The sequence below is a fragment of the Aplidium turbinatum genome, chromosome 6, assembly GCF_918807975.1.
Source record: "Aplidium turbinatum chromosome 6, kaAplTurb1.1, whole genome shotgun sequence".
Classification (NCBI taxonomy): domain Eukaryota; kingdom Metazoa; phylum Chordata; class Ascidiacea; order Aplousobranchia; family Polyclinidae; genus Aplidium; species Aplidium turbinatum.
The window spans coordinates 19,272,528-19,298,606 of NC_137477.1; the positions used below are offsets into that span (position 1 = coordinate 19,272,528).

The window sequence follows — 26,079 nt, forward strand, 5'->3', positions numbered from 1 at the left end:
ATAGATTGTTTCTAGGACTTCCTTCAGTCCACTTCCCTCCATCAATGTCCTGATGGTACCCAACAGATTCATGAGTGTATGGAAACTACCAAGTAACAAGACAATATCTTTTAGTGGACTTGAGTCTTTAACTTCATTAACAATTTCAGAAGCCTTCCAAAACAGTGGCTGATCAAAACTTATAACAGGTGGAATGTTGTGCCTTGTTGCGAGCTTACAGATGAAGTCAAGTGTGGCTAGAATACATGTTTTGTCGCCGGGGTACCTATCGATCATTGGTAGGAAGAGAACAGATGATTGACCTGAATGTTCACGCCTACTGTACATTGTGTTCATCATTCCTTAATAGCTAATCTTCTATAGCATTAAATAATTTCACATTTGCGCAGTGTAGCTACTGTGGTAATTTTTATTTAGGTTATATTTAACGTATAAGAATAGTTTATATTTAAGTATGAGAATGTTTGTTTATATTTTAATATTAATATTAAGGCTGTCTGACTGCCTGATGAAAGTTCTATCTAACTTATCTAATTTAGCTATCTGACTCCATGAAATAATTTCCACACAATTATTGTTATTCGAATTATAATTTTTAGTTATCAGAAGGTGTTCATATAATGTTGTAGGGTTATAGCAAAAATGAATTTAAACATTGTAGAATAGTGAAATTGCAGAACAGTAGAACATTATCACGAATTATTACATTTTAAGTAAACAATCAATTAAATGTTTTCTGAGAGCTGAACTGGTCTAACTGAGCTCTCGCCAAATGCAAACAACTCATTTTATTGTCAGTCCCCTTTTTCTTATTTCAACAGTTTAAATGGAAAAGTACAATTCTTTAGGAAATTACGCATGGGTTAAAATGGTTCAATTTAGTTAAAGAAAGGGAATTTATATGATGAAATAATGGATTGCTACACTACCTGTCTTGTTTAACTTCCCTAAATTACAAGTTTTGTTCCATAGTTTAGTGCCTCAGACATGTAAAAAGCAATTTTTTTAAATATTTCTATTTCTAAAAAAGATAGATAGGACTTTTCTCTTACAACAGGCAGAAACTTGGCCCTTCTGCATTTTTTAAGACCAGTTTCACCTTTCTATCATAATTGGTTCAAAAGTTACAGCAATTTTATAAAATTTGACCTTTCCGTGACATTTATCGGCCCTGGGCTCGGCCAGTTTAGCGGGCAACACCTCCAAACCAGTTTTAGGCCATTTGCCAGGTTTTTGGAGTTTTTTTTTTGATTTTTTTAGAAAAAACATTTTTCAGTCCACCCTAGTAACAATCGCTCAGTGAAACTGCTTGCTGAGAGGCGGCTATCTCTTGCAGGCATGATGACATAATAATGACGTCATAATATTAGTTGTAACACAAGCAAAATTTATCTATAGTTTATTATAATGGAAAAATAATAACACTAGACACTTATTTTATGAATTCATTGTTAACAAATTATGGATAAACAGCTATGTTGGTTCACAATTGACAGTCCAGAGAGATTTTTTACCTGCAATAGGCCTTTTTGTGACGTCATATTTCAGACTTTGTGATGCTCAAATCTTGGAAAACTTTTAATATGTTGTTCTGTTGAGGTTAAGCCAAAGGAAAAACCAAAAAAACGTTTTCTTGCAATTTTTTTTGGGTTAACCCATATATTTCCTATTTTGACCCTACTAGTTGTTGTTGGTTGCCCAAGCGGCCAAACTTTCTCTGTCGTTGTTGATGGAGTTGTAGCCCCAGTCAGTGTGGTGGCAGTTGAAATCGCTGCGTAGAGGCTGGAGTGGGGGAACACTGGGATGGCTGTTGATGTTATCCGCGAAGGTGGGGCTTGTAGACATTGACGATGTTGTAGCCTACTACATCTACACAAAGCCACTCGATCTCCGATTGAGCTTGGGATTGGTCAACCAAGGACCAGCTCAGCCGGTCATGGACAAATGTGGCTAGGCCGTGTTTCCTGCTGCAGGTTGCGCTTGCGAGTGTGAAGTTGGTTAGTACCAACTTATCCACAGATGTGCAGTGAGTCTCCTGGAGGAGGATGATGAGGGCTTGATGCTTGGTGGTCAGGTGCTCGATGATGTTGAGCTTGCTGGCCGTGATGCCCTCGGTGTTCAGCTGCAGTACGGTGGGTCGTCGGTACTTTTCGACAGTGCGAGCACTGCCGTGCCCTGAAAGAGGCATTTCCCTACCCACCCTGCGCTGAACAGTCTCATTAGCTCTTGTTTGACAAGCTTTGTTTTGCATACGTATTTTATATAATTTTGTATGTTACTGACGGGGGGCACCACGTGAAGATGCTTGTCTTCCTCCCCTTAATAACTTCCTTAATAATAATACTGTATGCCACTATAACTACTTTGTTTACTTTTACAGATAAAAAAACATGTGAGTAATCCCTGTAACTGTTGAAGTCAAAAACGATGAGTCTAATAACTTGTTTCAAACTATTGTCTGCAGAAACTTGGATTTTGGTGATATCTGTTCTTGTGTTAATCAGGTGAGCCAATTGGGCCCTTTTTGCTGAAATATGGTTTCTGGGAATAATGTTCTTTGCATGGCAATGTTGAAAATCTGAAATTAGGGCCCTGTGAAGGTGATTTCAAGAAACTTTGATGTTTTTCGCTCATGTCAGTCCTTAAAATACTCTCTGGCTGAAAGCTAATGTAGGCTACTACTTTGGTCAACGCTTTTATCAATATAGGCCTATCTGTTTTGTTTTGTTTGTTTTTCGTATCTTTATCCTGCATTGCGGGAAAGCGGACTTGAGCGCTATGCATCGGTGTAGCCTACGCCTTCCGACGTACACCTGACCCACGCTGCAGCTGACGGCAATGTCTGTTTCCGGTTGTCTACTCTACTCTACTACTATATCATGTTGCTTGTGCTGTTTGAAACCAAAATGAGCAGAGTTTACTGGAATTTGAGATAAAGGCTAATTATATTATCATTTTTGTTACTTTTAGGCTGTATATGCACAAGAAGTGGCAGCTGTTCAAAAATCTCAATATTCTACATGACCCTCCATCCATACTTGGCCTTGGAAATTTCACATCTATAATTAAAAATGCAGATAATGTAAATATAGTAGGCTAAGATGTAACTTTGTGCTAACACAAGGCTGTACATGGTAGAGTGGTATGTGCATTTCACCTATTTCCTAAAACAGGCCTCTAAACTCCTTTATTTTTCCAGTGACCAAGCATGACTTACCAGAGTTTTTTCCAGTGCCCAATTTTTTTTGCTTGGCAGCCGAAATACAAAATTCTTTGAAAATCCTGTTTTTAAAAAATCAGTTTATTACTGTAATATCATGTTTTTGCGTTGATTCAGGTAAGAACAATGCAAACAGGCCCTGAAACATATTTGCACTTGTATTTAAGTGCACTGCTTTCCAAGTAGGTGTAGAGCTAGTCTTCGAATTTTTATATGACAATGTTCAGCCTTTTTCACAAACTTTTATTAGCAATATTTCTTGTCAGTGTTATGAAGAAAGGTTGCAAATGCAGGTGAAGGGTAAAAAGTATGACACAAACACAAGTGGCGAAAAAAAGTTTCAAATACCACCGTAGTGGAGAAATGTTGACTTGTGGAAGCATGGCCGGTCCACGCAGCAGTGGCGTACCGTGACCACTTTGACAGGGTGTTCAGTGACGGCAAAGCAACAGCGGGGGTCTGGGGACCTCCCCCAGAAATTTTTTAAAATTAACATTGAATTTGGTGCGTTCTGAGAGCATATTCAGCACAACGTCATCCATGCGTTTTGACTCAAACAGCGTGTGTTTAGACTACTTGCGATTTTCATGCGGACACTCTAATTACAAAACGATTAGATGTGTTGTTTTAGAATGCTGCATCAATGATATTGGCTGTTGCCATAAGCTTTGTTGCAGATTCAGACAAGCTAGTCCTAATTTACTGGCACTTGGTGCATAAAAAGCATTTTATCTTATCTTGTTTTCAACTCTGATCACCTCAAACTCTAATCCAACAAGCTAAAACTTGCTATTGCATGGGATTCCCCCAAAGACGCGCCAAGGTGTTCAGATCAGCGAGTGAACAGCCTGGCAGAACTAAAACCATTGTTGTTTTCGCTGCCTTGTGACGTCATTTTTCTTAATTGTTTATGTTAAATAGCACTCGCCAAGCTGTCAGTGCACACCCAGCTTAAAGGTAATGACCAAAAAAAATTAAAGGCAATGACTTCAAACGTTGGAGTATTAAAATTAGAAGGAGACGAGTTTTGCAATTGAAAAGAAAGCAATCAGCATGCAGCAAGATGTTAGAATATCATGAAAGTAAAGAACATCGACAACCGATGGAAATTTTCTTTTTTTCTGGATTTCTTGGGGTGTTCAGTGAACACCTTGAACACCCTGAATATACGCCACTGCCACGCAGTAGTTTCTGAGGCCATATATGATGACTTCCCAGCATACCCGCTGGGAGCTTAGAGGTCTACAGAGAGTCTTGTTTTGAACCTACCTTTAGCATATCTCTGTGTAATTGACAAAATAGAATAACAACTTACAAATGCATAAAGCATCTCAAGGCATTGGTCTTGTTCTGTGTTCTTTGAAAACAAATAATTGGTGCCTTCATGTGCATTGGCAATTTTTTTTATTTATCTAGATTTTGTTTCTAAACTTTATTGTACTTTTAATTGAGTGAGAAATATGTTAATTCTCAAGTTTATTATCCAAGGATTTAATAAATTTTATGTTAAGGTTATGTTGGATTTAACAACTAGAAAAAGATTTGGTCCTATTTATGGGTAAGTAAGTTACGTATTAATTTTAAAAGCAAACGTTTTAAGTTGCCTACTCTGAGTGACGTTAAATGTACTATTTCGAAAGTAGTAGCCTATTTGAACAATTTTAATCGAAAGGTATGTTTCAAAGAAAGCAAGCTAATTGGAAGCACAGATCGAAAACTTACAGTCTGTTGATTACATTGTTTTATGTATGCTGTTCTGGCAATAATCGCATTCATTGACAAATGAATTGCAACCACTGATTAATTAAGCCGTTTTAGACTAAATTACAAGGAGTATCCAGTAGCGCACTCAGAAAAAAATTTAGGGGGGGGCTAATTCAGAAATGTCGGCTGAGTGATTTGCGACAATAGTGACAGTGACAATAGGCCAATGCTAATCCCTTTGATTAATATTTAAAGGCACTTACAACCCACCGGTTGCCGATACATCAGGATTTGTTCTCTCAATCAAATTAGAAGTTGGCTTAGTGAACCCCATGCTACTAGCACCATCAGCATCCTCATCCAGTGGCGTAGCCAGGAATTTTGGACGGCGTGTTTACTTAAGACGAAATCCAGCGGCGGGGGATCTGGGGGCCACCCCCAGAAAAATTTGAAGAATTACTTTGAATTTGGTGCATTCTGAGAGCATTTTCAACAAAAATGTGGGTATGAATATTCCTATAAAATGGTGCTTTCCGGTGGCATAGCAAAAGGATAAGATCATGTCTTCTTCGGCATTTTTCGGAAATAAAGCTGAGTCTCTATCTTTTCTTGCTGCTAATTTCTGGCTGAGATATTTGAATGTTTGGTATTGGCAAAACTCGCTTTTTTAATGCAGTTTCGTTTAAAATTAGGCAAACTTTGTTTTAAAGACATAAAGAGTTTAAAAGCATCATTCTCAATATGGTGACGTCACACGCGTGCCAAAGAGGGTGTTGAAAGCCCCTAAAAAACCCCTTGGCGACGCCACTGCCTCATCCCTACGTCCACTCTTGCAATCTTCTATAAATTTTGACTTTTTCGTCATGTATGACAAAATAGAATTAGCTTTCCGTTTGCCAACACAAACAAGTGCGAAAACAACAACTAGCACGAAAACAGTTTCAAACAAAACATTAATTTTGTAGCCTAAACAATAAATTTGATGTGGACGTTTTTCCTACTTACAAAACATTCAAATTCAGTTTGTATTTTCAACTAAAGCCCCAGACGCCTTCGTCTCTCTGCTCAAATGTCTTATACAGTTTTACATGTCCGTGTGATTCGGCATTGACGTACATCGGTATGTCCACAGACATTTGACCACGAGAGTAGGCTACAGGAGCATCTGAACTTTAGGGAGTTAAAGAAAAGTGCCATCAAAGACCATATCATGGAATATTCTTTTTGCTTTGATCGAAAATTCTCTGCCGACTCATTTAAAATTTTGCGCAAAGACAAATCTCAATTTGACACCAAAATCTAGAAAGCACTTTTAATCAAACGCTACAACCCAAATTTAAACAAACAATTATTTGCTGGAGGCGTGTCCATTCTCTTCAACATTTACCTGATGTATCACGTTTCCTGTGGTGCAAATTTTTTTGTAGTTATTTATGTAGTTGCCTTTTCCTAATGTAATTTTACCTTCTAGAAGTTGAAATTTATTACATTTTTATAAATATTTTCGGATTCCTAAGGAGGGCTTAAGTTAAACCGAAAGCGTTCAACTGTTAAAACTATTTGTAAATATGTAAAATATATTGTTATAATGCTCAGCCCTGTTGTGTCTTATTCATACTTAACCTGTAAGCAAAATATATAAATTGAGAACATGCAAAAACTTCATTTTTAGTGGCGAGTTTGGGGGGGGCTTGAGCCCCCTTAGCCCCATGCTGGGTGCGCTACAGAATTATTTACTGCAGTTATCTGTTAAATACAAAGAAGCCAAAAAGTGCTCACATTCTATGTAGATTTCCATTCTTTACCACCCCCTTTTGGGTTGAAAAAAAGTTTCACGTTGTATGATGTTATTGGTTTTGAGTTGCATTGTTTAGCCTAGATTGGATGGATGTTACAATTGTTACATTGCATATTAGCAATGTCAAACTCCATGCTTATAAAGTACAAAAAACATTTTTAATGCTGCTGCACTAAACGATTGCACCAGTCTGACATCACATCAACATCTGTTTACTACACAATCTGCCTCACTCAACGGTTTTTGAAGAAAAAAGTGTTATATTACATCAGCATCAAATCGGTGTTTCTAAGGTCTTACATGTCAGACCGACTGGTCGGACAATGGTTGTTTTTTTCATGATCAATAATCCATTTTTTCCCAAAGCAGATTGTGCTCTGTGCAGTGCACCGATGTAGTGAAATTTTTCGACCAGGCATTCTTTTCTACAAGCTGCAGGCTTCTGCTATGAGCGACTTGTTCATTACTCTGCGATCTGTTTTAGATTTGATTTGCAGAGCTTAATGCTTGCTTGTTTCAATTACTAGGCTACTTGTGTCACTAAACCCTATTCGGACTAATCTATTTTTGTGAGGTAATGGCCTGACGTGTGGACTTATTCCATCCACACTTTCATTTCAATAACTTTTGATATAAAAACGTTACGAGGTTGCTTTTTTCGCAAAGTTAAAGCAAAATTATTGACAAACTGGTTAAAATTTTAAGTGGACACACATACTCTACCAGTTATTTGCTATTGCTTTTTTGCTAAAAGTAGTCATTTTTTTTTAATTTTTCTGATGTCTCCGTCATAATCTCCTGAAATCGTTAATATCTTCGTAAAAGGCACACGGTCCAGTCATGCATGTAATCCGAAATGGTCAGTAGTCATGTAGGTCACGCAGTAAATCTTGGAAGGCACAAAACAATACAAATGTTTGCTAACTTGCTTGTACAAGATGATAAAGTTTTTCAGATGACCTGACAATTTTAAGAGTAGGGTGTCAAAAACTGCTGATAACTAAAAAAATATATCACATAAAAATGTCATTTTATTACTAAAACAAAGATGAATAATTTTTAGGAAAAGTCATAAAACTTCAGCTAATTTGAGCCAGCAACTTTTAAGTAATCGATGAAAGTTTTAGGTATGGACGGAACCCATCCACCCGTTAGTCCGAATAGGGTTAAGATCTTTACCAACTGTTGTTGTAGCATTCAAAATGCACATGATTGAAATTGACTGAATTCACTATTTCAGCCTTGACTGTGAGTGGAACGTTTCAATACTACTGCACTCAAGCAAACTCTGATGACTTTTATATGAGTTCTTACGTAATTAGCCTACTAGTGAAGTGAAAAGAATTTCTTTAATTTGTAGCCTATGTTTTTGAAGTTTAAGTCTGATGAGTTTTTATCAATTTTGAGTTTTGTGAAATTTAAAAATGTTTATACAATACAATGTGAAAATAACAAAACTTTTCTATATTTTTAACAGAGTATATTTTGGTTTGCGACCGCGACTTTTCATAGGCGATCCTGCTATTCTCAAACAAATACACATAAAAGAATTTTCAAGTTTTCGTGATAGGCAGGTAGGTAGAGTACAATTTTTTACAGTCAATTCATTGTGATATTAGCGTGTTTGACTTTCCAGCATGTTTAGTGTTGTTCAGAACAAATATTTTAATTATTTACTAAAAATTTGATTCTATCTGAAATCAAGACAATAAGTTTAGTGTTAAACCAAACTTAAATATTTTGCCCCGAACACTCACACTTAGGTTAATGGACTCCAAAGATAAACAAAGTAGAAAGTGTCATAGTTTCAAAGCTAAGAGTAATACTTGCGTTTTACTTCATAACGTCATTGGGGCCTACCAGTACAGTACAGCGCAAGACTCACAACTCGACAGATAACTTCGCTCTGGCAAGGCAGCCCTGATTTGTTTTGACGGTGACAATAAATTACATCATTGTGTTGCACTGCAATACGTTTGTGAAAGTCCTTGACTGGATTTAGTAAAAATAGAGCCTGCAAAAATCGCTTTTTATAGTTGTCTTTTGAAGGTAGGCTATTAGATTTGTAATCCTTTAAATTTCTTAAATTGTACGTTGCAGAGTCGACTGTTAAACGTTAATGGAAAAGAACTCAATGCCAGTTTGTTATTTTCAAGTGGAGATCAATGGAGAAGAATTAGGTAATCTTGTGTGGGCATGACTCCCCAGTTTGTTCAGCTGTATGTCGTTTGACAAAAGTGTTAAGTAACTTTTATTGGGAAAAGGAAAGACGAAGTGTGAAATCCGACTTGGCTTAACACTATAACAGTCAGTGTTTTTTTTTAGAAAGACTATCACACCTACCTTCTCCACTACAAAGCTGAAAGCAATGTCTCAAATAGTGGAAAAGTGTGTCGAAAAGATGACATCGAATCTACACAAATTAACAAAAGAAAAAGGCGGAAGATTTGATGCAAAAAAGCGAGTAACATTCCTATCTTCACTCTTCATTTGCGATCTATTATAATTAAGGTTTAAGGGCCTGTCAATTTTCCTGACAGCTAAGGTTTTTTAAGCATCCAGACAAGCGAAAACATTTTTAAGCATCTTTAAAACTACCAAAGCGAAAATTTCGATTAGTCATGTCGAATACTGCTAAATTTAAGACAAGACATTTCAAAAATAATTTGGAGCATTAATTATTTAATTTTAATTGAAAAGGATACTCCATTTTAAACAATGTGATTTTTAAAATGTTTTTTAAAAAGACTCTTCGCTATTTCTTGCTTAGAATGACCACTAACAATTACCCGTTGGTCGCATAGTCGACTGGTGAAATCCCGGGTACAACACTCGAAAGGGCGTAGGTTCGACACCGCTCAAGAACATGTAGCTGCGTCTGGCAGGACACTTAAAGGCATGCATAAAGGTGGACACGAAAATTGGCTTCCTTGTCTTCCCATTCACTTTGTCTAAATTTTCTACTACCGGGCGTAAGCCTGAATACAAAAAAAATTAAGTTGCCTAAATTGTATCCATTAAGTCATGAATAACCCTGATTTTTGTTGACAGGGTCTTCGAAACTTTGGCTATGGATGTTCTTTGCTCTACGGCTTTCAGCACTGACATCCACGATCAAGTAAGACTAAAGCACGGCCAAGTGATAAACTAAGACTGCTAAACCTAAATGAATACGTTGTTGTTTTGTGTAAATAATTGACAAAATCGTGAAAAATCAATATGGTTCTATATACAACCGCTTAACTATAAAAATAAACAGTGTGATATTTGAAATGTTTTCTAAAACGATTCTTTGCTGTTCCTTGTTTCGAATGACCATTAACAAGTAGCTCCATTTTGATGGCTAGGTTTGAGTGGTGTTTTCAAAGTCGCCTACAATTTATCACTTGTCGTAGCAGTTTCCGCAAACATTTTAAAATTTCTGGTAATGATCCTAAGAGTTTGCCGAAGTCGCTGATCGCAGTTTCCGCAAACATTTTAAAAGGGGTTAGGGTTAGGAAACGATCGAGAGAAAAAAACTAAAAAAAGCCGAAGTCGCTGATTGGAGTTTCCGCAAACAAACAAACTGATAAGATGGATAGAAAAAAATAGAACCGTTTTTCCGCAGTTTCCGCAAACATTTTAAAAATTCCGGTAATGATCCTAAGAGTTTTTGTTTGTTTGCGGAAACTGCGATCAGCGACTTCGTTTTTTTTTTAATTTTTTCTCTCGACCTTTTCAGGGTACGAACTGAGGGTACGAACTAGGTTGTATCCGGCAAAAAGCACCCATGGCATATAACTGGTAACCTACCGGTACAGTTGTGGACTAATTGACTACATGACTAGGCTAACTAGATCATATTCTCTTATCAGCAATGCATCTAAGTTCTAAGACATCATGCTTTTTCAAAAAGAATGCTCCTGGATCCAGTATCAGGACTTTTGAACACTTTTTGTAAGCAATAATGCAATTTTAATGGCAGTGGCTGTATGAACTACATGCACAAGAGTAAAACTTATAGCCTGAACTCACTGGGCTAACTGTTATAGTAACTAATGCGGTAGTTGCGCTAGGCCTTTGGCGTGGTAGGCTAACTAGGAGCTAAGCTTATCAGCTAGGCTATTAACCAAAAACATTCGTACAGCTTCCCTCACAAACCAGCCCCAAAACCCTGTCAACTGCAATCCATTTGCATAGCTTTCACAGCTTAGGGTTTCCGAAGGAAAAAAAAAACTGATCCGTGTTTCCAATTTAAATTTGAAGTTTCATAACTGATTTTTTTGAAAAGTTGAAAGTTTACGAAAGTTTAATTTCTTGAAAGTTTACGCGGCAAGCGGCGCGGCTTTGTCATTTCAACCTTTCACGCGGCGCGGAACGCGGCAAAAAAGTCAAAAGCGGCCGCGTACGCGGCGCGGCTTGCATCACTAATTTGCATAGCTTTCCAGCTAACGGTTTTCGTTAACCCTTTCCTTCCCGAATTATTTTCCCGTGGCGGGAAAATTTTTCTAAAGCTCTCATGGGGGTAGTAATGACTTAAAAAAATAAAAAATAAAAATTTTTTTTTTGTTTGTTTATTTTATTTTGTGTTGCCGAACGGCAACGCTGGGGAGGAAAGGGTTAAAGGGAAAAAAAACTGATCTGTGTTTCCAATTTAAATTTGAAGTTTCATAACTGATTTTCTTGAAAAGTTGAAAGTTTACGTTTACGAAAGTTTAAGTTTAAGAAAGTTTAATTTCTTGAAAGTTTACGCGGTAAGCGGCGCGGTTTTGTCATTTCAACGTTTCACCCGGCGCGGCACGCGGCGAAAAAGTCAAAAGCGGCCGCGTACGTGTCGCGGCTTGCATCACTACAAACGATGTCTAAGCAAGGTTGCCATACCGTTCTTATTTCTGAGATTTTGTTTTTATTTTAAAGGACAATGTCTTAGAAAATTTATTGCCCTTAATTCTAAGAAATGTCCTTGGGGTTGACTTTTATTTTGTCTTATTTTCAACAATTGCTAAACTTATATATTTTTTCTCTGGCACAATCAAATCCCTGCTACAAGTAAGGTAAACCTAGACTTAAGTTGTCCTAAGATGATGTTTAATTTTTCGGCTGTCCTTATTTTGGTGTCCATGTCGATGGTAACCTTATCTATAAGTCACTTGCCACTCTAAATAGATGCTTTGCAGTGGCTTGTCCAATCCAATATTTGAACAGTAACTTAGCTTACATGATATACAATTCAGTAGTAGATCCTGAGGGGGATACACCCCTATTTAGACAGGTATGACGTCACAATGACTATTAGGCATAATTATTACGACTGCTGATTCGAATCATTCCATCTGCCTCAAAGGGAGAGAGGTTGAAATTTACAACCCCACCTCTACTGTAGATACACTACTACAGTAAATTTCCAAAACAGAATATGAAATCATGTTTACAGGAGAAATCTGAAAGCAAAGGAAATTCAGTGGTTGGAATGGCCAGGAATTTTTTTGATCGAAAGCCCCTTTATAATCCGTTTGTGATAATATTTTGTAAGTAACGTTTTTGCATCGTATCTTGCATATTGATTGCTAAGTAGGCTAAACAGTAAACACTTGCAGTTAATTTTAATAAATAATACAACGCAAGATAGTTCATCGCTGACTACTCTTGTATCTACCACCAAGTTACTGTACGTACATAGCCTACTTAGGCCTATACTTTGACAATTAGACGTTCTTGCCAGTTGTGTAGACTTGTTTTAAAAACGTTTGCTTTTTAAATAAATTTTAGCTTATGATTCTATATCTCGTGGTTTATTTTTGATTTTTTTTAACCTTGTGATTTTGCTTTAAAAATTATCTTCTCCTTTTTCGAATGTTAATTTACCAGTGACTTTTACTCTCTATGCCTTTTAATCTAAACAAGCTACCTACAGCATCAGCTAGATGGCAAGATATTTGCAAGTATTGCTCTTGCACAAGACTTTTAGTCAGATTTATTTATCTAATACTTCAAGTATAAGTAGGCTACCAAGTAGCCCTTCATTCATCACATATAGCGCGGAAGAGTTGTTTACCGAGAGGGTGCGCAGTTCTCTCAAACTGATTATTGTAACCACGCCTTACGTTCTAATTTCTTACATTGCTTCGATATGTTGGAGTGTGTCTTGTGATCAAAAGTGGGAAAAACTAACTGGAAAAGGTGATCTTGTACTATGACACTTCCTCGAATTGGCGATCTACCTAACACAGAAAGCAATCACAAAGAAAACAAATCAATAGCTTTTTTTCTCAAGTCTGAACCTTAAAGCATTTGACCAGGCTAACACTCACAATAGTATTTCAAAAAAATTAATTTATGTTGTGGAACCGGTTTTCGTTCATTAGAACTCTTCAGCACAACTGAATCGAAACAAAAATTAGGCTACAATAGGGTCATGAACATTTTTATCTAATTAATATGTAATTTTACTTCGTTTTGGTCCAGTTGTGCTGACATATTTTTATATTGTAGGCTAATTTTTTTGTTTCGATTCAGTTGTGCTGAAGAGTTCTAATGAACGAAAACCGATTCCACAACATAAATTAAATTGTTTGAAATACTATTGTGAGCCTGGGCAAATGTTTTAAGGTTCAGACTTGAGAAAAAAAGTTTTTGATTTGTTTTCTTAGTGTGTCTTGTGTATAATTTTTCAAAGATCTTTTCTGATTAGAGCTTTCTTCAGGAAGTGTGCTTGTCTTTTTCAAGGCATTAAGACATTGTTTAAAAAAATCCACGTGCCTTCAAGTAGGCGTGCCGAATCTGCAACGTTTCAATATTTTTACCAGCGTTGCAACAAAAGCTACATTCTGGTTTGCAGTGCTCTTTCCATCTACGCAATACATCGCAGAAAAACTAGATTATTCTATTTTTGGGAACAAAACTGTGCGCTACTTTTCTTCACTCGTTGGCGCTCTTATCGACAACAAGCAACACATCATCAGCCAACAAGTAAGTTCCCTTGGTAATGGAATCCTGGTTGAGGTTTCACACAACACCAGCTAATACCTAGGCTATGCCTCATTTTGGTGTTTATAACTTTTGTTTCCAACTACTTGATTTCATTTAAAAATCTTTTTTTTTCAGAGGGTTGATATCATGCAGCAAATGCTCAAAGCAGAAGTTTCTAAAGAAAACGTAAAACAAGGAGCTGTTAAAGGTCAGGAAAGATAATTCTCGAATAACATACTTTTATGGTAGCATCGTGCTCCTACATAGGAATAGCTCTACTGAAGGTGGCGACTGACTTGATGACCCTGTGTGGTCTTTTCGCTGTCTTCTTTTTCATTCAGTGGCAATCTTTAGTTATTAATTTTGTCATCGCTGATGTTTTCGTTGTGTCTGCTGGATGGGGAATAAACTTGATCGACCCTTCTTCTGGCTTTATTCCTACTTCAAGTGGGGTCGCCAGTGCAGGTTGTAGTCCTCCACATCACTCTGTCAACAGCATCTTCTTCCTTCGTTTCCACTATTTCCATCTTCTGTCACACAATCTCTCCATCTTCTTTTTGGCCTTCCTCGCTTTGTTTTACCAACTTCCAATTGTTTCATTTTCTTCTGACTTAACATTCGTCTCTTCTTACAACGTAACCCAACATTTAAGCCATGTCTCTCTCAGGTTTCAGTTCTACGACTTGCCATTGTTTTGTGATCATTTCATTCCTCACTCACTCCTGCTTTGTCAATCCCAACTTGATTGATTCTACTGCTGAAATAACGCATGTAGCCTATCCTCAGTCATCCAAGTTAATCAATTTATGTTTTTGCTCTAACAGGATTAGTTTTTATCAAATAAGCATCGTTTTCATGATTAAACAGGTCTAACGAGAAACGAAATAATCGGCAACAGCATGCTAATGTTACTAGCAGGCTTTGAGATTATTGGCAACGCCATGACATTTCTTGCTTACAATCTTGCCACTCACAAGTCAGTTCAAGAGAAGCTGCGACAAGAAATTGATGAAGTTATTGAAGAAAATGTAAGAATGGGTCAAAGTATTGGTTGCTGTGTAAAAGTTCATAAGTTAGTCTGTTTATTCCGACAACAAAAAAATAATATACATGAGTATTGATTGAGTATGCAAAATTCGATTTGTTTATTTCTTTATGTTGATCGGAAGTTACTGTAATACAAATATAATTCACATAGTCATTGCCTATTCAAGAAGTCTTCCATTAAAACTTCACACTTTTTCTCTTGCAAATCTCTCCACATTTTACAATATTGTCTTATCTCAGGGAGGATTAACATATGAAGCTGTGATTAAGATGAAATACCTGACCATGTGCATTAATGAGTCGCTGAGGCTTTACAGCCCGGTGTCAAGGTAACTTTACACGGCTTACTATCGAAAAGTTTCTTTAGGTATGAAGCTTTAGAGGATTTTAGCTCGATACTTTTTCTATTGTAAAATCTTAAGATACAAGAACAAAAGTAACCTTATTGTTTTCAAAAAGATCGCCTCTATGTGTCCTGTAGCAGCAACGTTAGTCTGAAGCTCTAATGTTTTATCTGAGGTTATGCTACCTACAAATATGCGGTAGCGGATCCAAAGTAAACGGAAACTTAACCACCTGCCTCCCCACTCCCCATACCCTCCCCCCCAAAAAAGCGAGAGAAATACATGTAATTTTTTCTCTAGATTTTCTCGTTCAATGCAACGTTCAAAACAGTATTTTTGCTCCTTTAAAGAATGTATCGGAAAAGGCTTTTCCACAAGATTAATATAAGATCGCATGGTTTGCAGTTCAATGTGATGCATGAGCTTGGCGACTTATAGAAACTTTTAAGAGTATGATCTTAGTAAGGTAATGTATGGTTAATCCAATATACTTGGATTGTGGTTTAATATTTTCATCTTTTTCAACCTTTTTTCCCCCATCCATTTTAAAATCACAACCCAGCAGGGACCAATACCGCCCGCCTTGGAATCACTGGTCTACAACACTATACAAGATGTATAAAACTTCGTTTTAAACTAAACGTTATTGAAAGTTTTGTGTTGCCATGAAAGAAATAATTGGATTCTTAAAACTGCTACATGTGCATAAATCTACCCTGAGTTGTACCTAATTTGATAAAGTTTGTTAAATACTAAGTAGATGTCTTAAACTAAAAACATTATTGGGTCACAAAATATACAAAAAGTGACCAAAACAAAAATTTGTCAAAATTTTGTGGACGGCAAGCCCCCCAGATCCCCGCCAAGCTATTTGCTTGTTTGGACCAGAGCTTTTACTTTGTCCATTTTCTCTCAGATTATTTTTTCTAAACACACTACTGCAGAGTGCAGATATGTACTTTTATACCCAAGCAAATTTGCATGTACATTTTAAGTCTTTACACTTTTTGTCACGTTTTTTTATTTAGTCTATTGACAAAGCTGACACATCACTTATTGTGAGCGGAAGGCTATTTCTTCGTTTTAATCACGTTGATGACAAATTATAAATATGTATGACTGCTACAAAACTTAGTCCTTTATCAAAGTCTAAACCGCGGCTGTTAGCGTTTACTAATTGTATTTACTCCCATTTAAGTTTTCTAAAATTTTCATCTCAAGTTACAAGTGACAAAAAAGCTTCAATTATATCTGCACGTTACAACAATTAACAGAAGAAAATTAAGTCAAATTCAAAGCGTTCTTTTGCTGATAAAACTTGTAGGTTATGCTTCCACACAAACCGTTACTAACGCCACCATTCAATTTTGCACATTTTTGTTTTATAGCATGTTTTCGCTGATTAAAAATATAACTTTTCTTTCAGAAATGGTCGCCACTCTAAAAGTGCAATCACTATCAATGGAATCCACATTCCCAAAAACATTCAGATAGCCATTCCTGTCTATGCGTTAAATCACTCTGAGGATTATTGGAAGGAGCCATTCCAATACAAGCCTGAAAGGTAATTAGTTTGATATGAAAAGTTGGTTTATAAAAAAAATAGTCACGTTTGTTTATTGTTGCACTACAACAGCGAAAGTTTTTTTTTTTTATCAACCATAGCCTACTTTTAAATCTCACATCATATCTTCATTTTGCTATGTGCAACAAAAAGAACACAATCTATTCCGGTTTTGCTGATTTTGCTCCATTTTGGAGTGGAATCAAAAATACAAACCTGTTGGTCGCTAAACTGAACATAGCTGGAAGAATATCAGACATTTGAGCTTGAAACCATAATTCGTTTTCTGTACTGATTCCTTTTTAAGCAATGGCGGTATAAAATTTTAGATGGAAAGTTATAACGTTGTTTACCACAGCATTTTGTCAATAAGCGAGACTGACCGACCTATTCGATTAATTTTCTTCAATTGTTGGCTGCCTGACTCAAACCCACAAGAAATGAAAATGAGTTTAAGAATTTACAACAATCAAAAGAAATGGTGCCAAAAAAGAAATTTTCATGTATTTCATACTTTCGATATCATATTTATGTTTTTTGGTAATAAAATGCCTAAGGTTCGTTTTTAATGATCAAACTTTCCCTTTAAAATATTGACTCATTTTTCTTCAGAATGGAAGACATGAGCAAAATCGATCCGATGGTTTTCCAACCGTTTGGCGCTGGACCTCGAAGTTGCATCGCGAAGAGATTCGCTTTAATGGAAGTAAAGTTGACGTTTTGCAATTTGCTCAGAGACTTCACCATCGATGTTTGTGAAGATACGCCGGTGAGTGGATTGAGCTTGCAGTGAGTGAATAAATTCTACAACATGGAAACAGAAATGTGTGAACTTAGATCTTAATAACGTAAGGTTATGTATTCAGACAAAAAATTATACATTAAGTTCCATTACACGAATCTTCGACAACTGTTTGTAATTTACTAAATTTTTTAATCAAAAGTTATGTAAAAAGTTTACATATAGACAACTTTCTTCAACTAATTTTCAGGCTTACTGAAAGTTGATCTCATTACTCATTGCAAGCATCCTTTTGATTATGTTGTTTGTGATTGTAATGTACTTGATTTGATATAATCATTAATCTGTGGAGTAGTGAACATATTATACGCTGACAAGAACAGAATTTTACGCGCTTAACCTAAACGGCGTCCTATAAATTCTGCTGGCTTGTGCGCAATCAGTGAAATGCGCAATCAAAAAATACGAGGTGCACATAAAGCCTTCTAGAGCGAGAGCCAGGTCGATTTATTTGACTGTCTGGGTCAGTAAGGTTTGACAAGTCTTTCTAGACTGAAATTTTGTGTAGATTTCAAAAATAAACCTCTTACTTGCACTAGCCTGACCGTTTTTGTTATATTAAGCAGTTTCCGAGATGATACCTGCCAATATCGCTATATCCGACTAAGGGTGCACCATTTGCCCCCGACCTTTAGCAAAAAGCCTGAACTTTTTTTGCTGATGAGGTTATCTTAGAAAACAACTTTTTCAAAGTTTCATTTTGATTGGACAAAGTTTAACCCCCCACCCGGCCATTTTCTAAGGGGACTAACGGCATTTTCTTCACATTATCGACACTAGATGGAGCTGCTTACAAGATACAACTGCATATTTACTTTGGAAACATACCCCTCTTCATTCTGCATAATTTCAAAAAAAATTATCTGAATTGGCCAATGGGAAGCAGAAATATGGGCAGTTTTGTACTCTCCCCTAGCGCAATACTGCCTCTAGTGGCCACAACAAAACAACAATTATCTCCTTAAATGTTCATCCGATTGAAGCAAAACTGGTGTCTAACCCCCCCATTTTCAAGGTGGTGAGTTCATTTTTGCTGCTAGTTTTAAAGATTCTAGCCACTAGGTGACAGAAAACCTGCTTTTCATAAGCTTAAGCTAACGTAACCGCTTGGACTTGACTTCAAATATCCAAAGTTTCAACAAATGCAACTCAATGAGATGTATATCATTGAAAACAAACAAAGAAATAACAGTGCAACATCTATTGTAATTGTGATAGATATTGTACAGCAATAACCTTACACGAATTTCACATCATAAAGGTCACACAGGTAATGAAACAGTAAACTCGCAATTAGATTGTCAGATACCATGACGCTGAATCTATTTTCCTATTTCTTTGGTTTGGTAATTTTTTTTCGGGAATTCTCTACTACTTGTAAAATGTTTTGGTATCGTTCTTCCTTGAGAGCAGTCTCATGAAAATCCAGGACCTGTTTGACTCCTCGCTCTGCTGTGTCATTAACCACACTGATGTTATTCACAATTGTTTTTGCAATTTTGTAAGTCTCATTTGTCATCCCAGCTTTCGATAGGTTCACTTAAAAATGCTGAGTCAATTTTCAAGATTTTAAAAAATGACCAAGAGTCTTCTCCAATGTAGTCCTGGAGATCCCTGGACGTGTCTGCTGGGAGTTCAGGGAAACAAGGTTTTACAAATTCAGAGCCAAACCTTTTTGTGCACACACCGTCATTTTTAACTAAGATCATTTTTTGTCCCATCAGTTCTGTGATTGAAGTTTTCACACTCTGACTGAAAAAAGCCAACGGTACAAGCTCTTCTGTCAGATAGGCTACCACATAAGTTTTCCAAAACTTTTCAGAGCTAAACCGGCAATGGCACCATCAATTGTTTGATAATTAAGGAAGGAGTGAATGAACAGTTTGTCATTTTTTGGAGCAGTTGATGGTTCAGGAGCAGTTAGCCACGACCGGATATAACAAAATACAACAAATTTTACAAAGCGGCGATGTTTCAACAATGACCTCTTCCAAAGATTTTTCCTGAACAATAACATCATTTATGCATAAGAATATGCTTGCAGTACGGTATCAAATGTTAGTCTAATACACAGATAAATCTGCATAAAGGGTAAGGTTGTTACACTTTCTTGTCTGTGCTGATTTAATGTTTGTTTGGTGTTGTTTATCTAATTAAACAATTTCTTAATTAACCATGGACACTGGACAGTGCTGTTTCGACCTTTCGGGTCTCTTCAGCATGGTGAATATGACCTAGAAGCACAAATTCACAATTTCTTAATGTTGAAAGTCACTTACCTCTCATATTATCACATATTTTGGATCCCAATAAGTCCAGCTTTATAGCGTATAAGAGCTTAGACATCCACCGCGCTTTGTGCAAAGCACCAGATCTGTTACATCAGCAAGGTAAAGAAGAGTTAATAGAACCAACTCCTTGTAGTCTCCTCTGCTAAATGGGTGTTCAAGAAATCTGTTACATATTTCAACAATTTCTTCTCTTTTTTCAGCTAACTCATGTGAAATATCAAAGAAGTCAAAGTTTTTGTCTACTACTGGAATGGCAGAGAAACATTTCTTAAACCCTTGGAAAATAGTAATTTCAGGACTCTTTGATGGTTCAATTTGTAAAGTGTCCCAAACATGGGTCAACACAATCTCACCAATGTGGTGACGACATGCAAACCAAAGCAAAGGTTTTGAAATAATCTTTTGCAAAGCCACACATGCAGCTGTGTTAGCTCCAGTGTTAGAGCTAGTGGTGTCAAACACCATTCCAGACAAGCTGCTTTCACAGTCCCATACCTTTATGAGCTCATTGGATGCTTTGGCAATGAGCTCGCCTACGGGGTCAGAATATTTGTGTGGGATAGCTGGTACAACTGGCAACTTCGTACCTCCAACCCCTGACAAAAGGATTGACAGTCTTTCTACTTTCTCATTCCCTTCTAATGTATCCATAAGCTTACCATCCCAATGGATGTTGGCAACTGATGGAGGTTTCCAGTTTTCTGCAATCCTTTCAGAGATTGTTTGAACTGCTTCAACCCGATATCTCTCAGTGGTAGTGTAACATAAGTTTACTTTTGACATATCACCATCTGCTGTATCGATGACTGCATGCAACACAGCAGAAGCAGCAGAAGAAAATTTTTGAAACTTCGCCGCTTTGAGAAATTTGTTGTATTTTGTTATATCCTGTGGTGGCTAACTGCTCCTGAAGATCAACTGCTCCAAAATATGACAAACTGTTCATTCACTCCTTCCTTAATTATCAAGCAATTGATGGTGTCATTGCCAGTGTAGCGCTGAAAAGTTTTGGAAAAAATATGTGGTATCTGACAGAAGAGCTTGTACCGTTGGCTTTTTTCAGTCAGAGTGTGAAAACTTCAACCACAGAACTGATGGCACAAAAAATGATCTTAGTTAAAAATGACGGTGTGTGCACAAAAAGGTTTGGCTCTGAATTTGTAAAACCTTGTTTCCCTGAACTCCCAGCAGACACGTCCAGGGATCTCCAGGACTACATTGGAGAAGACTCTTGGTCATTTTTTAAAATCTTGAAAATTGACTCAGCATTTTTAAGTGAACCTATCGAAAGCTGGGATGACAAATGAGACTTACAAAATTGCAAAAACAATTGTGAATAACATCAGTGTGGTTAATGACATAGCAGAGCGAGGAGTCAAACAGGTCCTGGATTTTCATAAGACTGCTCTCAAGGAAGAACGATACCAAAACATTTTACAAGTAGTAGAGAATTCCCGAAAAAAAATTACCAAACCAAAGAAATGGGAAAATAGATTCAGCGTCATGGTATCTGACAATCTAATTGCGAGTTTACTGTTTCATTACCTGTGTGACCTTTATGATGTGAAATTCGTGTAAGGTTATTGCTGTACAATATCTATCACAATTACAATAGATGTTGCACTGTTATTTCTTTGTTTGTTTTCAATGATATACATCTCAATGAGTTGCATTTGTTGAAACTTTGCATATTTGAAGTCAAGTCCAAGCGGTTACGTTAGCTTAAGCTTATGAAAAGCAGGTTTTCTGTCACCTAGTGGCTAGAATTTTTAAAACTAGCAGCAAAAATGAACTCACCACCCTTGAAAATGGGGGGGTTAGACACCAGTTTTGCTTCAATCGGATGAACATTTAAGGAGATAATTGTTGTTATGTTTTGGCCACTAGAGGCAGTATTGCGCTAGGGGAGAGTACAAAACTGCCCATATTTCTGCTTCCCATTGGCCAATTCAGATAATTTTTTTTGAAATTATGCAGAATGAAAAGGGGTATGTTTCCAAAGTAAATATGCAGTTGTATCTTGTAAGCAGCTCCATCTAGTGTCGATAATGTGAAGAAAATGTCGTTAGTCCCCTTAGAAAATGGCCGGGTGGGGGGTTAAACTTTGTCCAATCAAAATGAAACTTTGAAAAAGTTGTTTTCTAAGATAACCTCATAAGCAAAAAAAAGTTCAGGCTTTTTGCTAAAGGTCGGGGGCAAATGGTGCACCCTTAGTCGGATATAGCGATATTGGCAGGTATCATCTCGGAAACTGCTTAATATAACAAAAACGGTCAGGCTAGTGCAAGTAAGAGGTTTATTTTTGAAATCTACACAAAATTTCAGTCTAGAAAGACTTGTCAAACCTTACTGACCCAGACAGTCAAATAAATCGACCTGGCTCCCGGTCTATTCAAGTTTCTGTGCGACAAAACTTTAGTTTGTGCTCTTTTCTGTTTAATGCGCTAAGAATAGTCGGTTACATAAGCAATACGTAGAGACGTCAACACTCAGCAGTGTTCGCACGGAGTACGAAATAAGCAGAAAATGTATTTCAAGGAACCGCCACTGGATATCACATTTCAAGCAACAGCCACGCAACCTCGAGGAGATGTTTTCCTTAAAATTGTCCCAAGGCAACCGAAGGTTACGCCATAACAAGAAAGCATTGTGGATCTAACGATGAAGACTGACTGTTGTCAATAGAAGAAAACTTGCTTGCTGTTGTGTTTTAGTTTCGTGCACGTTTTTTTTGGATTAAAGTTGCAACAAACGTATTTCTGATATAAAATGATTGACTGTCAAGGATCTCTATAACAATACTGTCGCGGGCCATTTTGTGATGTGCAGTTAATTGATCCTGAAACAAACATATGCATGGAACTAACCAGAAAATTGGGTTTTTTATGTGCTATTATGTACTTATATTTTTATGAAACCTTATGTGCTAAGGCATAGGGTACAAGTGTACATCAAATGGTGTCCGACAAATTGGTCGTAAGCAATTGTTCGTGAAACAATTGTTCGTAAAATTAATTCTTCGTAAAACAATTTTTCCTAAAGCATTTTTTCGTGCATGCCGTTAAAATTTGATGTATACGAAGAAATGCTTTACGAAGAATTGTTTTACGGATTTTATTTTACGAAAAACAGTTTACGAACAATTGTTTTACGAACAATTGCTTACGAACAATTGCTTTACGAACAACTGCTTACGAACAATTTGCCTATAACCACATCAAATTTTACACAACAATGGACTTCCTTTCAGGATTGGCTTGGTATAGAATACCGTGATCTCCTATCGTACAATGTCTTTCACATGTAAACTTTTTAGCATATGCAGAGCAATCAAACAGAACAGTTGACGTGTCTGTGCAAATCAAGAGTAATACACCATATGAGCGCGAAGAGAAACATAAATTATGTACAATACTTGCATGCTAGCGATATACAAACGAAGCTACAGGAACAAGAGAAAAACAAAACAAATGAGCAACATCATGTAAGCTTAGAACGGGAAATCGGGCATTTTACCCAAGAATAAAATTACAAGCATGTAACACAACGATTACACAAGCCAACACACTTTTTGTGTCAGCATAGTAAATGTCATTCTAGGGTATATTTTGGGTGCTGAATTCAAAAATCACATCAGATTTTTTGTATCACATCAGGATTTTATGATATCTGAATGCTGTTTTTGTGAAAATTGGTAAAATCGACTACTGATCTATATTGGTAGACTATGGGGTTTCATGGAATTTGAACCCTTTTTTATCAACAAGGTCTGCGATAAAGTCTAAATTCATTACGATAAAGTCTAAAGTCTACTACACAAGAGATACAAAAATAATATTAATGAAAACATTGAGGTATTTCAAGACCTAGCTGTTTTATTTTTTTTTTATTTTTTATTTTATTGAAGTGTGGTAACTTGAACCAAATTCTTCAAAGTTTGTCTGCTAACACTAAACGTTCAACGTCCTTTTGTTTACAAGAGTAGGCTACTTCGTTATTTTTTTCGTGTTAAGAAGTAGGTTTGATGGCTGTGCAAATTCCCAATGCATATTTTAAACCTTTTGATTTGTCATCTTTTCCCTTTGTTGGCGCTGCAGTTGTGTGTTTGTAATATCATTCGCTATATGTTTGCGCCAGCAAAGAAAAATAAAATTGAAGAAATTGAATAGAATAGACACTTGAAAATAGGTTCAAGTCTACAAAAAAAAGGAAATTCACTTGCACATTTGGGAAACGTTACTCTGGGACAAACTTTCGCTTGCATGATTTTCGTGAATGTTGTGAGTGGATTTAGGATTTCCATTGATCTATCGTTTTAGGTTTTCCACACAAGCTTTACATGCAGTATGTGGAGTCCATGACTTGTCCTGATCACCCAGGCGAATTTTAAAGTATGCAAAATATGCTTATTTCACAAAATTTGTTATGGTTTGCCTTTGGTTAGGAACAGTATAGGTGCCACATATGTAACAAAAAACACCAGGGTCATTTTCACATTTTCTCCTTGAAGATGCCATCCTGCTAGGCTACTTATTCACACCACAAACAGAATTAACACCTTGCTAATATGAAAAACTCTGAATGCATGAAAATTCAAATAAGAATGAGTTATAGACAAGTTTCACATAAGCTTAAATCTCCATGTTCAGCGAAAAAGATAAAGCCGATGTTATATATCAAAAAGTGAAGTGGTACTAAACATTCAGGCGAAAGTAAATGTAACCCTGCCTGTAAGGGGTGGTTTATGGACATTGGACAGTTCTCAAAAGGTAGCCTACATAAGTTGGATAGTCTACCATAGACAGATGGTCCACTAGCCAGATGGTCCAGGTGACTTTTTTGACCAGAGGATCATCTAGCTAGGGGGCCTTCTGACTAGTATACCTTCTGAAGATAGGTCGGTCACTCCAATGGTCATGGTGTCATCATACATCTCCAAATGTTACAAAATAAAATTATTTCCATGATTATGACAAATTTTAAAACACTATTGGCTCATAAGGTCTTTATAAATCGGTAACAGTAAGAGAAAATTCGGCCAAAAAGCCAATATTATGAGAAAAAATATAATAAAAAATAATATGTATATAGTGACTCTGCTAATATCACAATGACCTGTGTAAAAATTGTACTCTACTTTACTGTACTCTTATGTACTCAATTATACTGTACCTACCTGCCTATCACGAAAACTTGAAAATTCTTTTATCTGTATTTGTTTGAGAATAGCAGGATCGCCTATGATAAGTCGCGGTTGCAAACCAAAATATACTCTGTTAAAAATATAGAAAAGTTTTGTTATTTTCACATTGTATTGCTTAAATATTTTTAAATTTCACAAAACTCAAAATTGATAAAAACTCATCAGACTTAAACTTCAAAAACATAGGCTACAAATTAAAGAAATTCTTTTCACTTCACTAGTAATTATATATTCAAGAACTCATATAAAAGTCATCAGAGTTTGCTTGAGTGCAGTAGTATTGAAACGTTCCACTCACAGTCAAGGCTGAAATAGTGAATTTAGTCAATTTCAATCATGTGCATTTTGAATGCTACAACAAAAGTTGGTAAAAAGTGACACAAGTAGTAATTGAAACAAGCAAGCATTAAGCTCTGCAAATGAAATCTAAAACAGATCGCAGAGTAATGAACAAGTCGCTCAGATCAGATGCCTAGCCTGCAGCTTGTAGTAAAGAATGCCTGGTCGAAAAATCACACTACATTGGTGCACTGCACAGAGCACAATCTGCTTTGGGAAAAAATGAATTATTGTCTGAAGGATTCTATAGTGATTGATTGATTCTATTGCACGCGAAGGATTCTATAGTGATTGAGTCTGCAATATTTCAGTTTAAAGTATTAGCCTAACAACAATTTACGCACACCAGAGATACGTTGCGTTTGTTCACGGTAGAAAGTCAACATTTCAGCTACACAAAACATTATTAAATCACAAGTAGGCTCACCAGTAAGTTGAACTCTGACTCTCTGAGAGATAGCAAGCTGCAAATATGGAAACAGACAGCCTACACGTAAATAGATATTACCATAACAGTTGTCAAACTTAAGTTCTGTAGAAATACACAACAGAGAAGCAGCTAACAAAGCATAAACATAACTCAATCAATTTTCAGTCACAAACTACAGTAGCTAACAAGTTCGGCTAGCTAGCAAACTAGCAGGCTAGCAGCAAAAACGAAACGTCTAGAAAGCTCCATGACAATTGACAATCTCGTGGTGAATGTTGCCATTTGCAAATCAGCGATAACAATGAAGGGGAGACGACGCTAGGTGGTGAATACACAAATTAACGGGAGTAATGCGGTAAAACGAAAGGCAGGCCTATCAAAAACCTGTT

General features: G+C 36.6%; 1 protein-coding gene and 1 long non-coding RNA gene across 2 annotated transcripts; one reads left to right on the plus strand and one right to left on the minus strand.

Annotated features, from left to right (window-relative positions):
• The first annotated feature begins 2,378 nt into the window (after positions 1 to 2,378).
• LOC145771708 (cytochrome P450 3A29-like) lies at positions 2,379 to 24,832 on the plus strand. The gene is made up of 15 exons (XM_082583435.1): positions 2,379 to 2,504; positions 2,971 to 3,082; positions 4,732 to 4,778; positions 8,200 to 8,296; positions 8,823 to 8,902; positions 9,048 to 9,182; positions 9,774 to 9,840; positions 12,136 to 12,229; positions 13,540 to 13,670; positions 13,806 to 13,878; positions 14,538 to 14,698; positions 14,958 to 15,046; positions 16,488 to 16,625; positions 17,238 to 17,394; positions 22,257 to 24,832. Exons 1-15 carry the CDS (start codon positions 2,428 to 2,430, stop codon positions 22,353 to 22,355), a joined length of 1,557 nt encoding a protein of 518 aa, XP_082439561.1. The 5' UTR covers positions 2,379 to 2,427; the 3' UTR covers positions 22,356 to 24,832.
• Positions 17,103 to 25,794, minus strand: LOC145771709 (uncharacterized). Its single transcript, XR_014289253.1, has 3 exons — positions 25,688 to 25,794; positions 24,895 to 24,991; positions 17,103 to 17,429 (listed from the first exon to the last, which is right to left on the minus strand). It is a non-coding gene; the product is annotated as an uncharacterized LOC145771709 (long non-coding RNA).
• Positions 25,795 to 26,079: the final 285 nt, after the last annotated feature.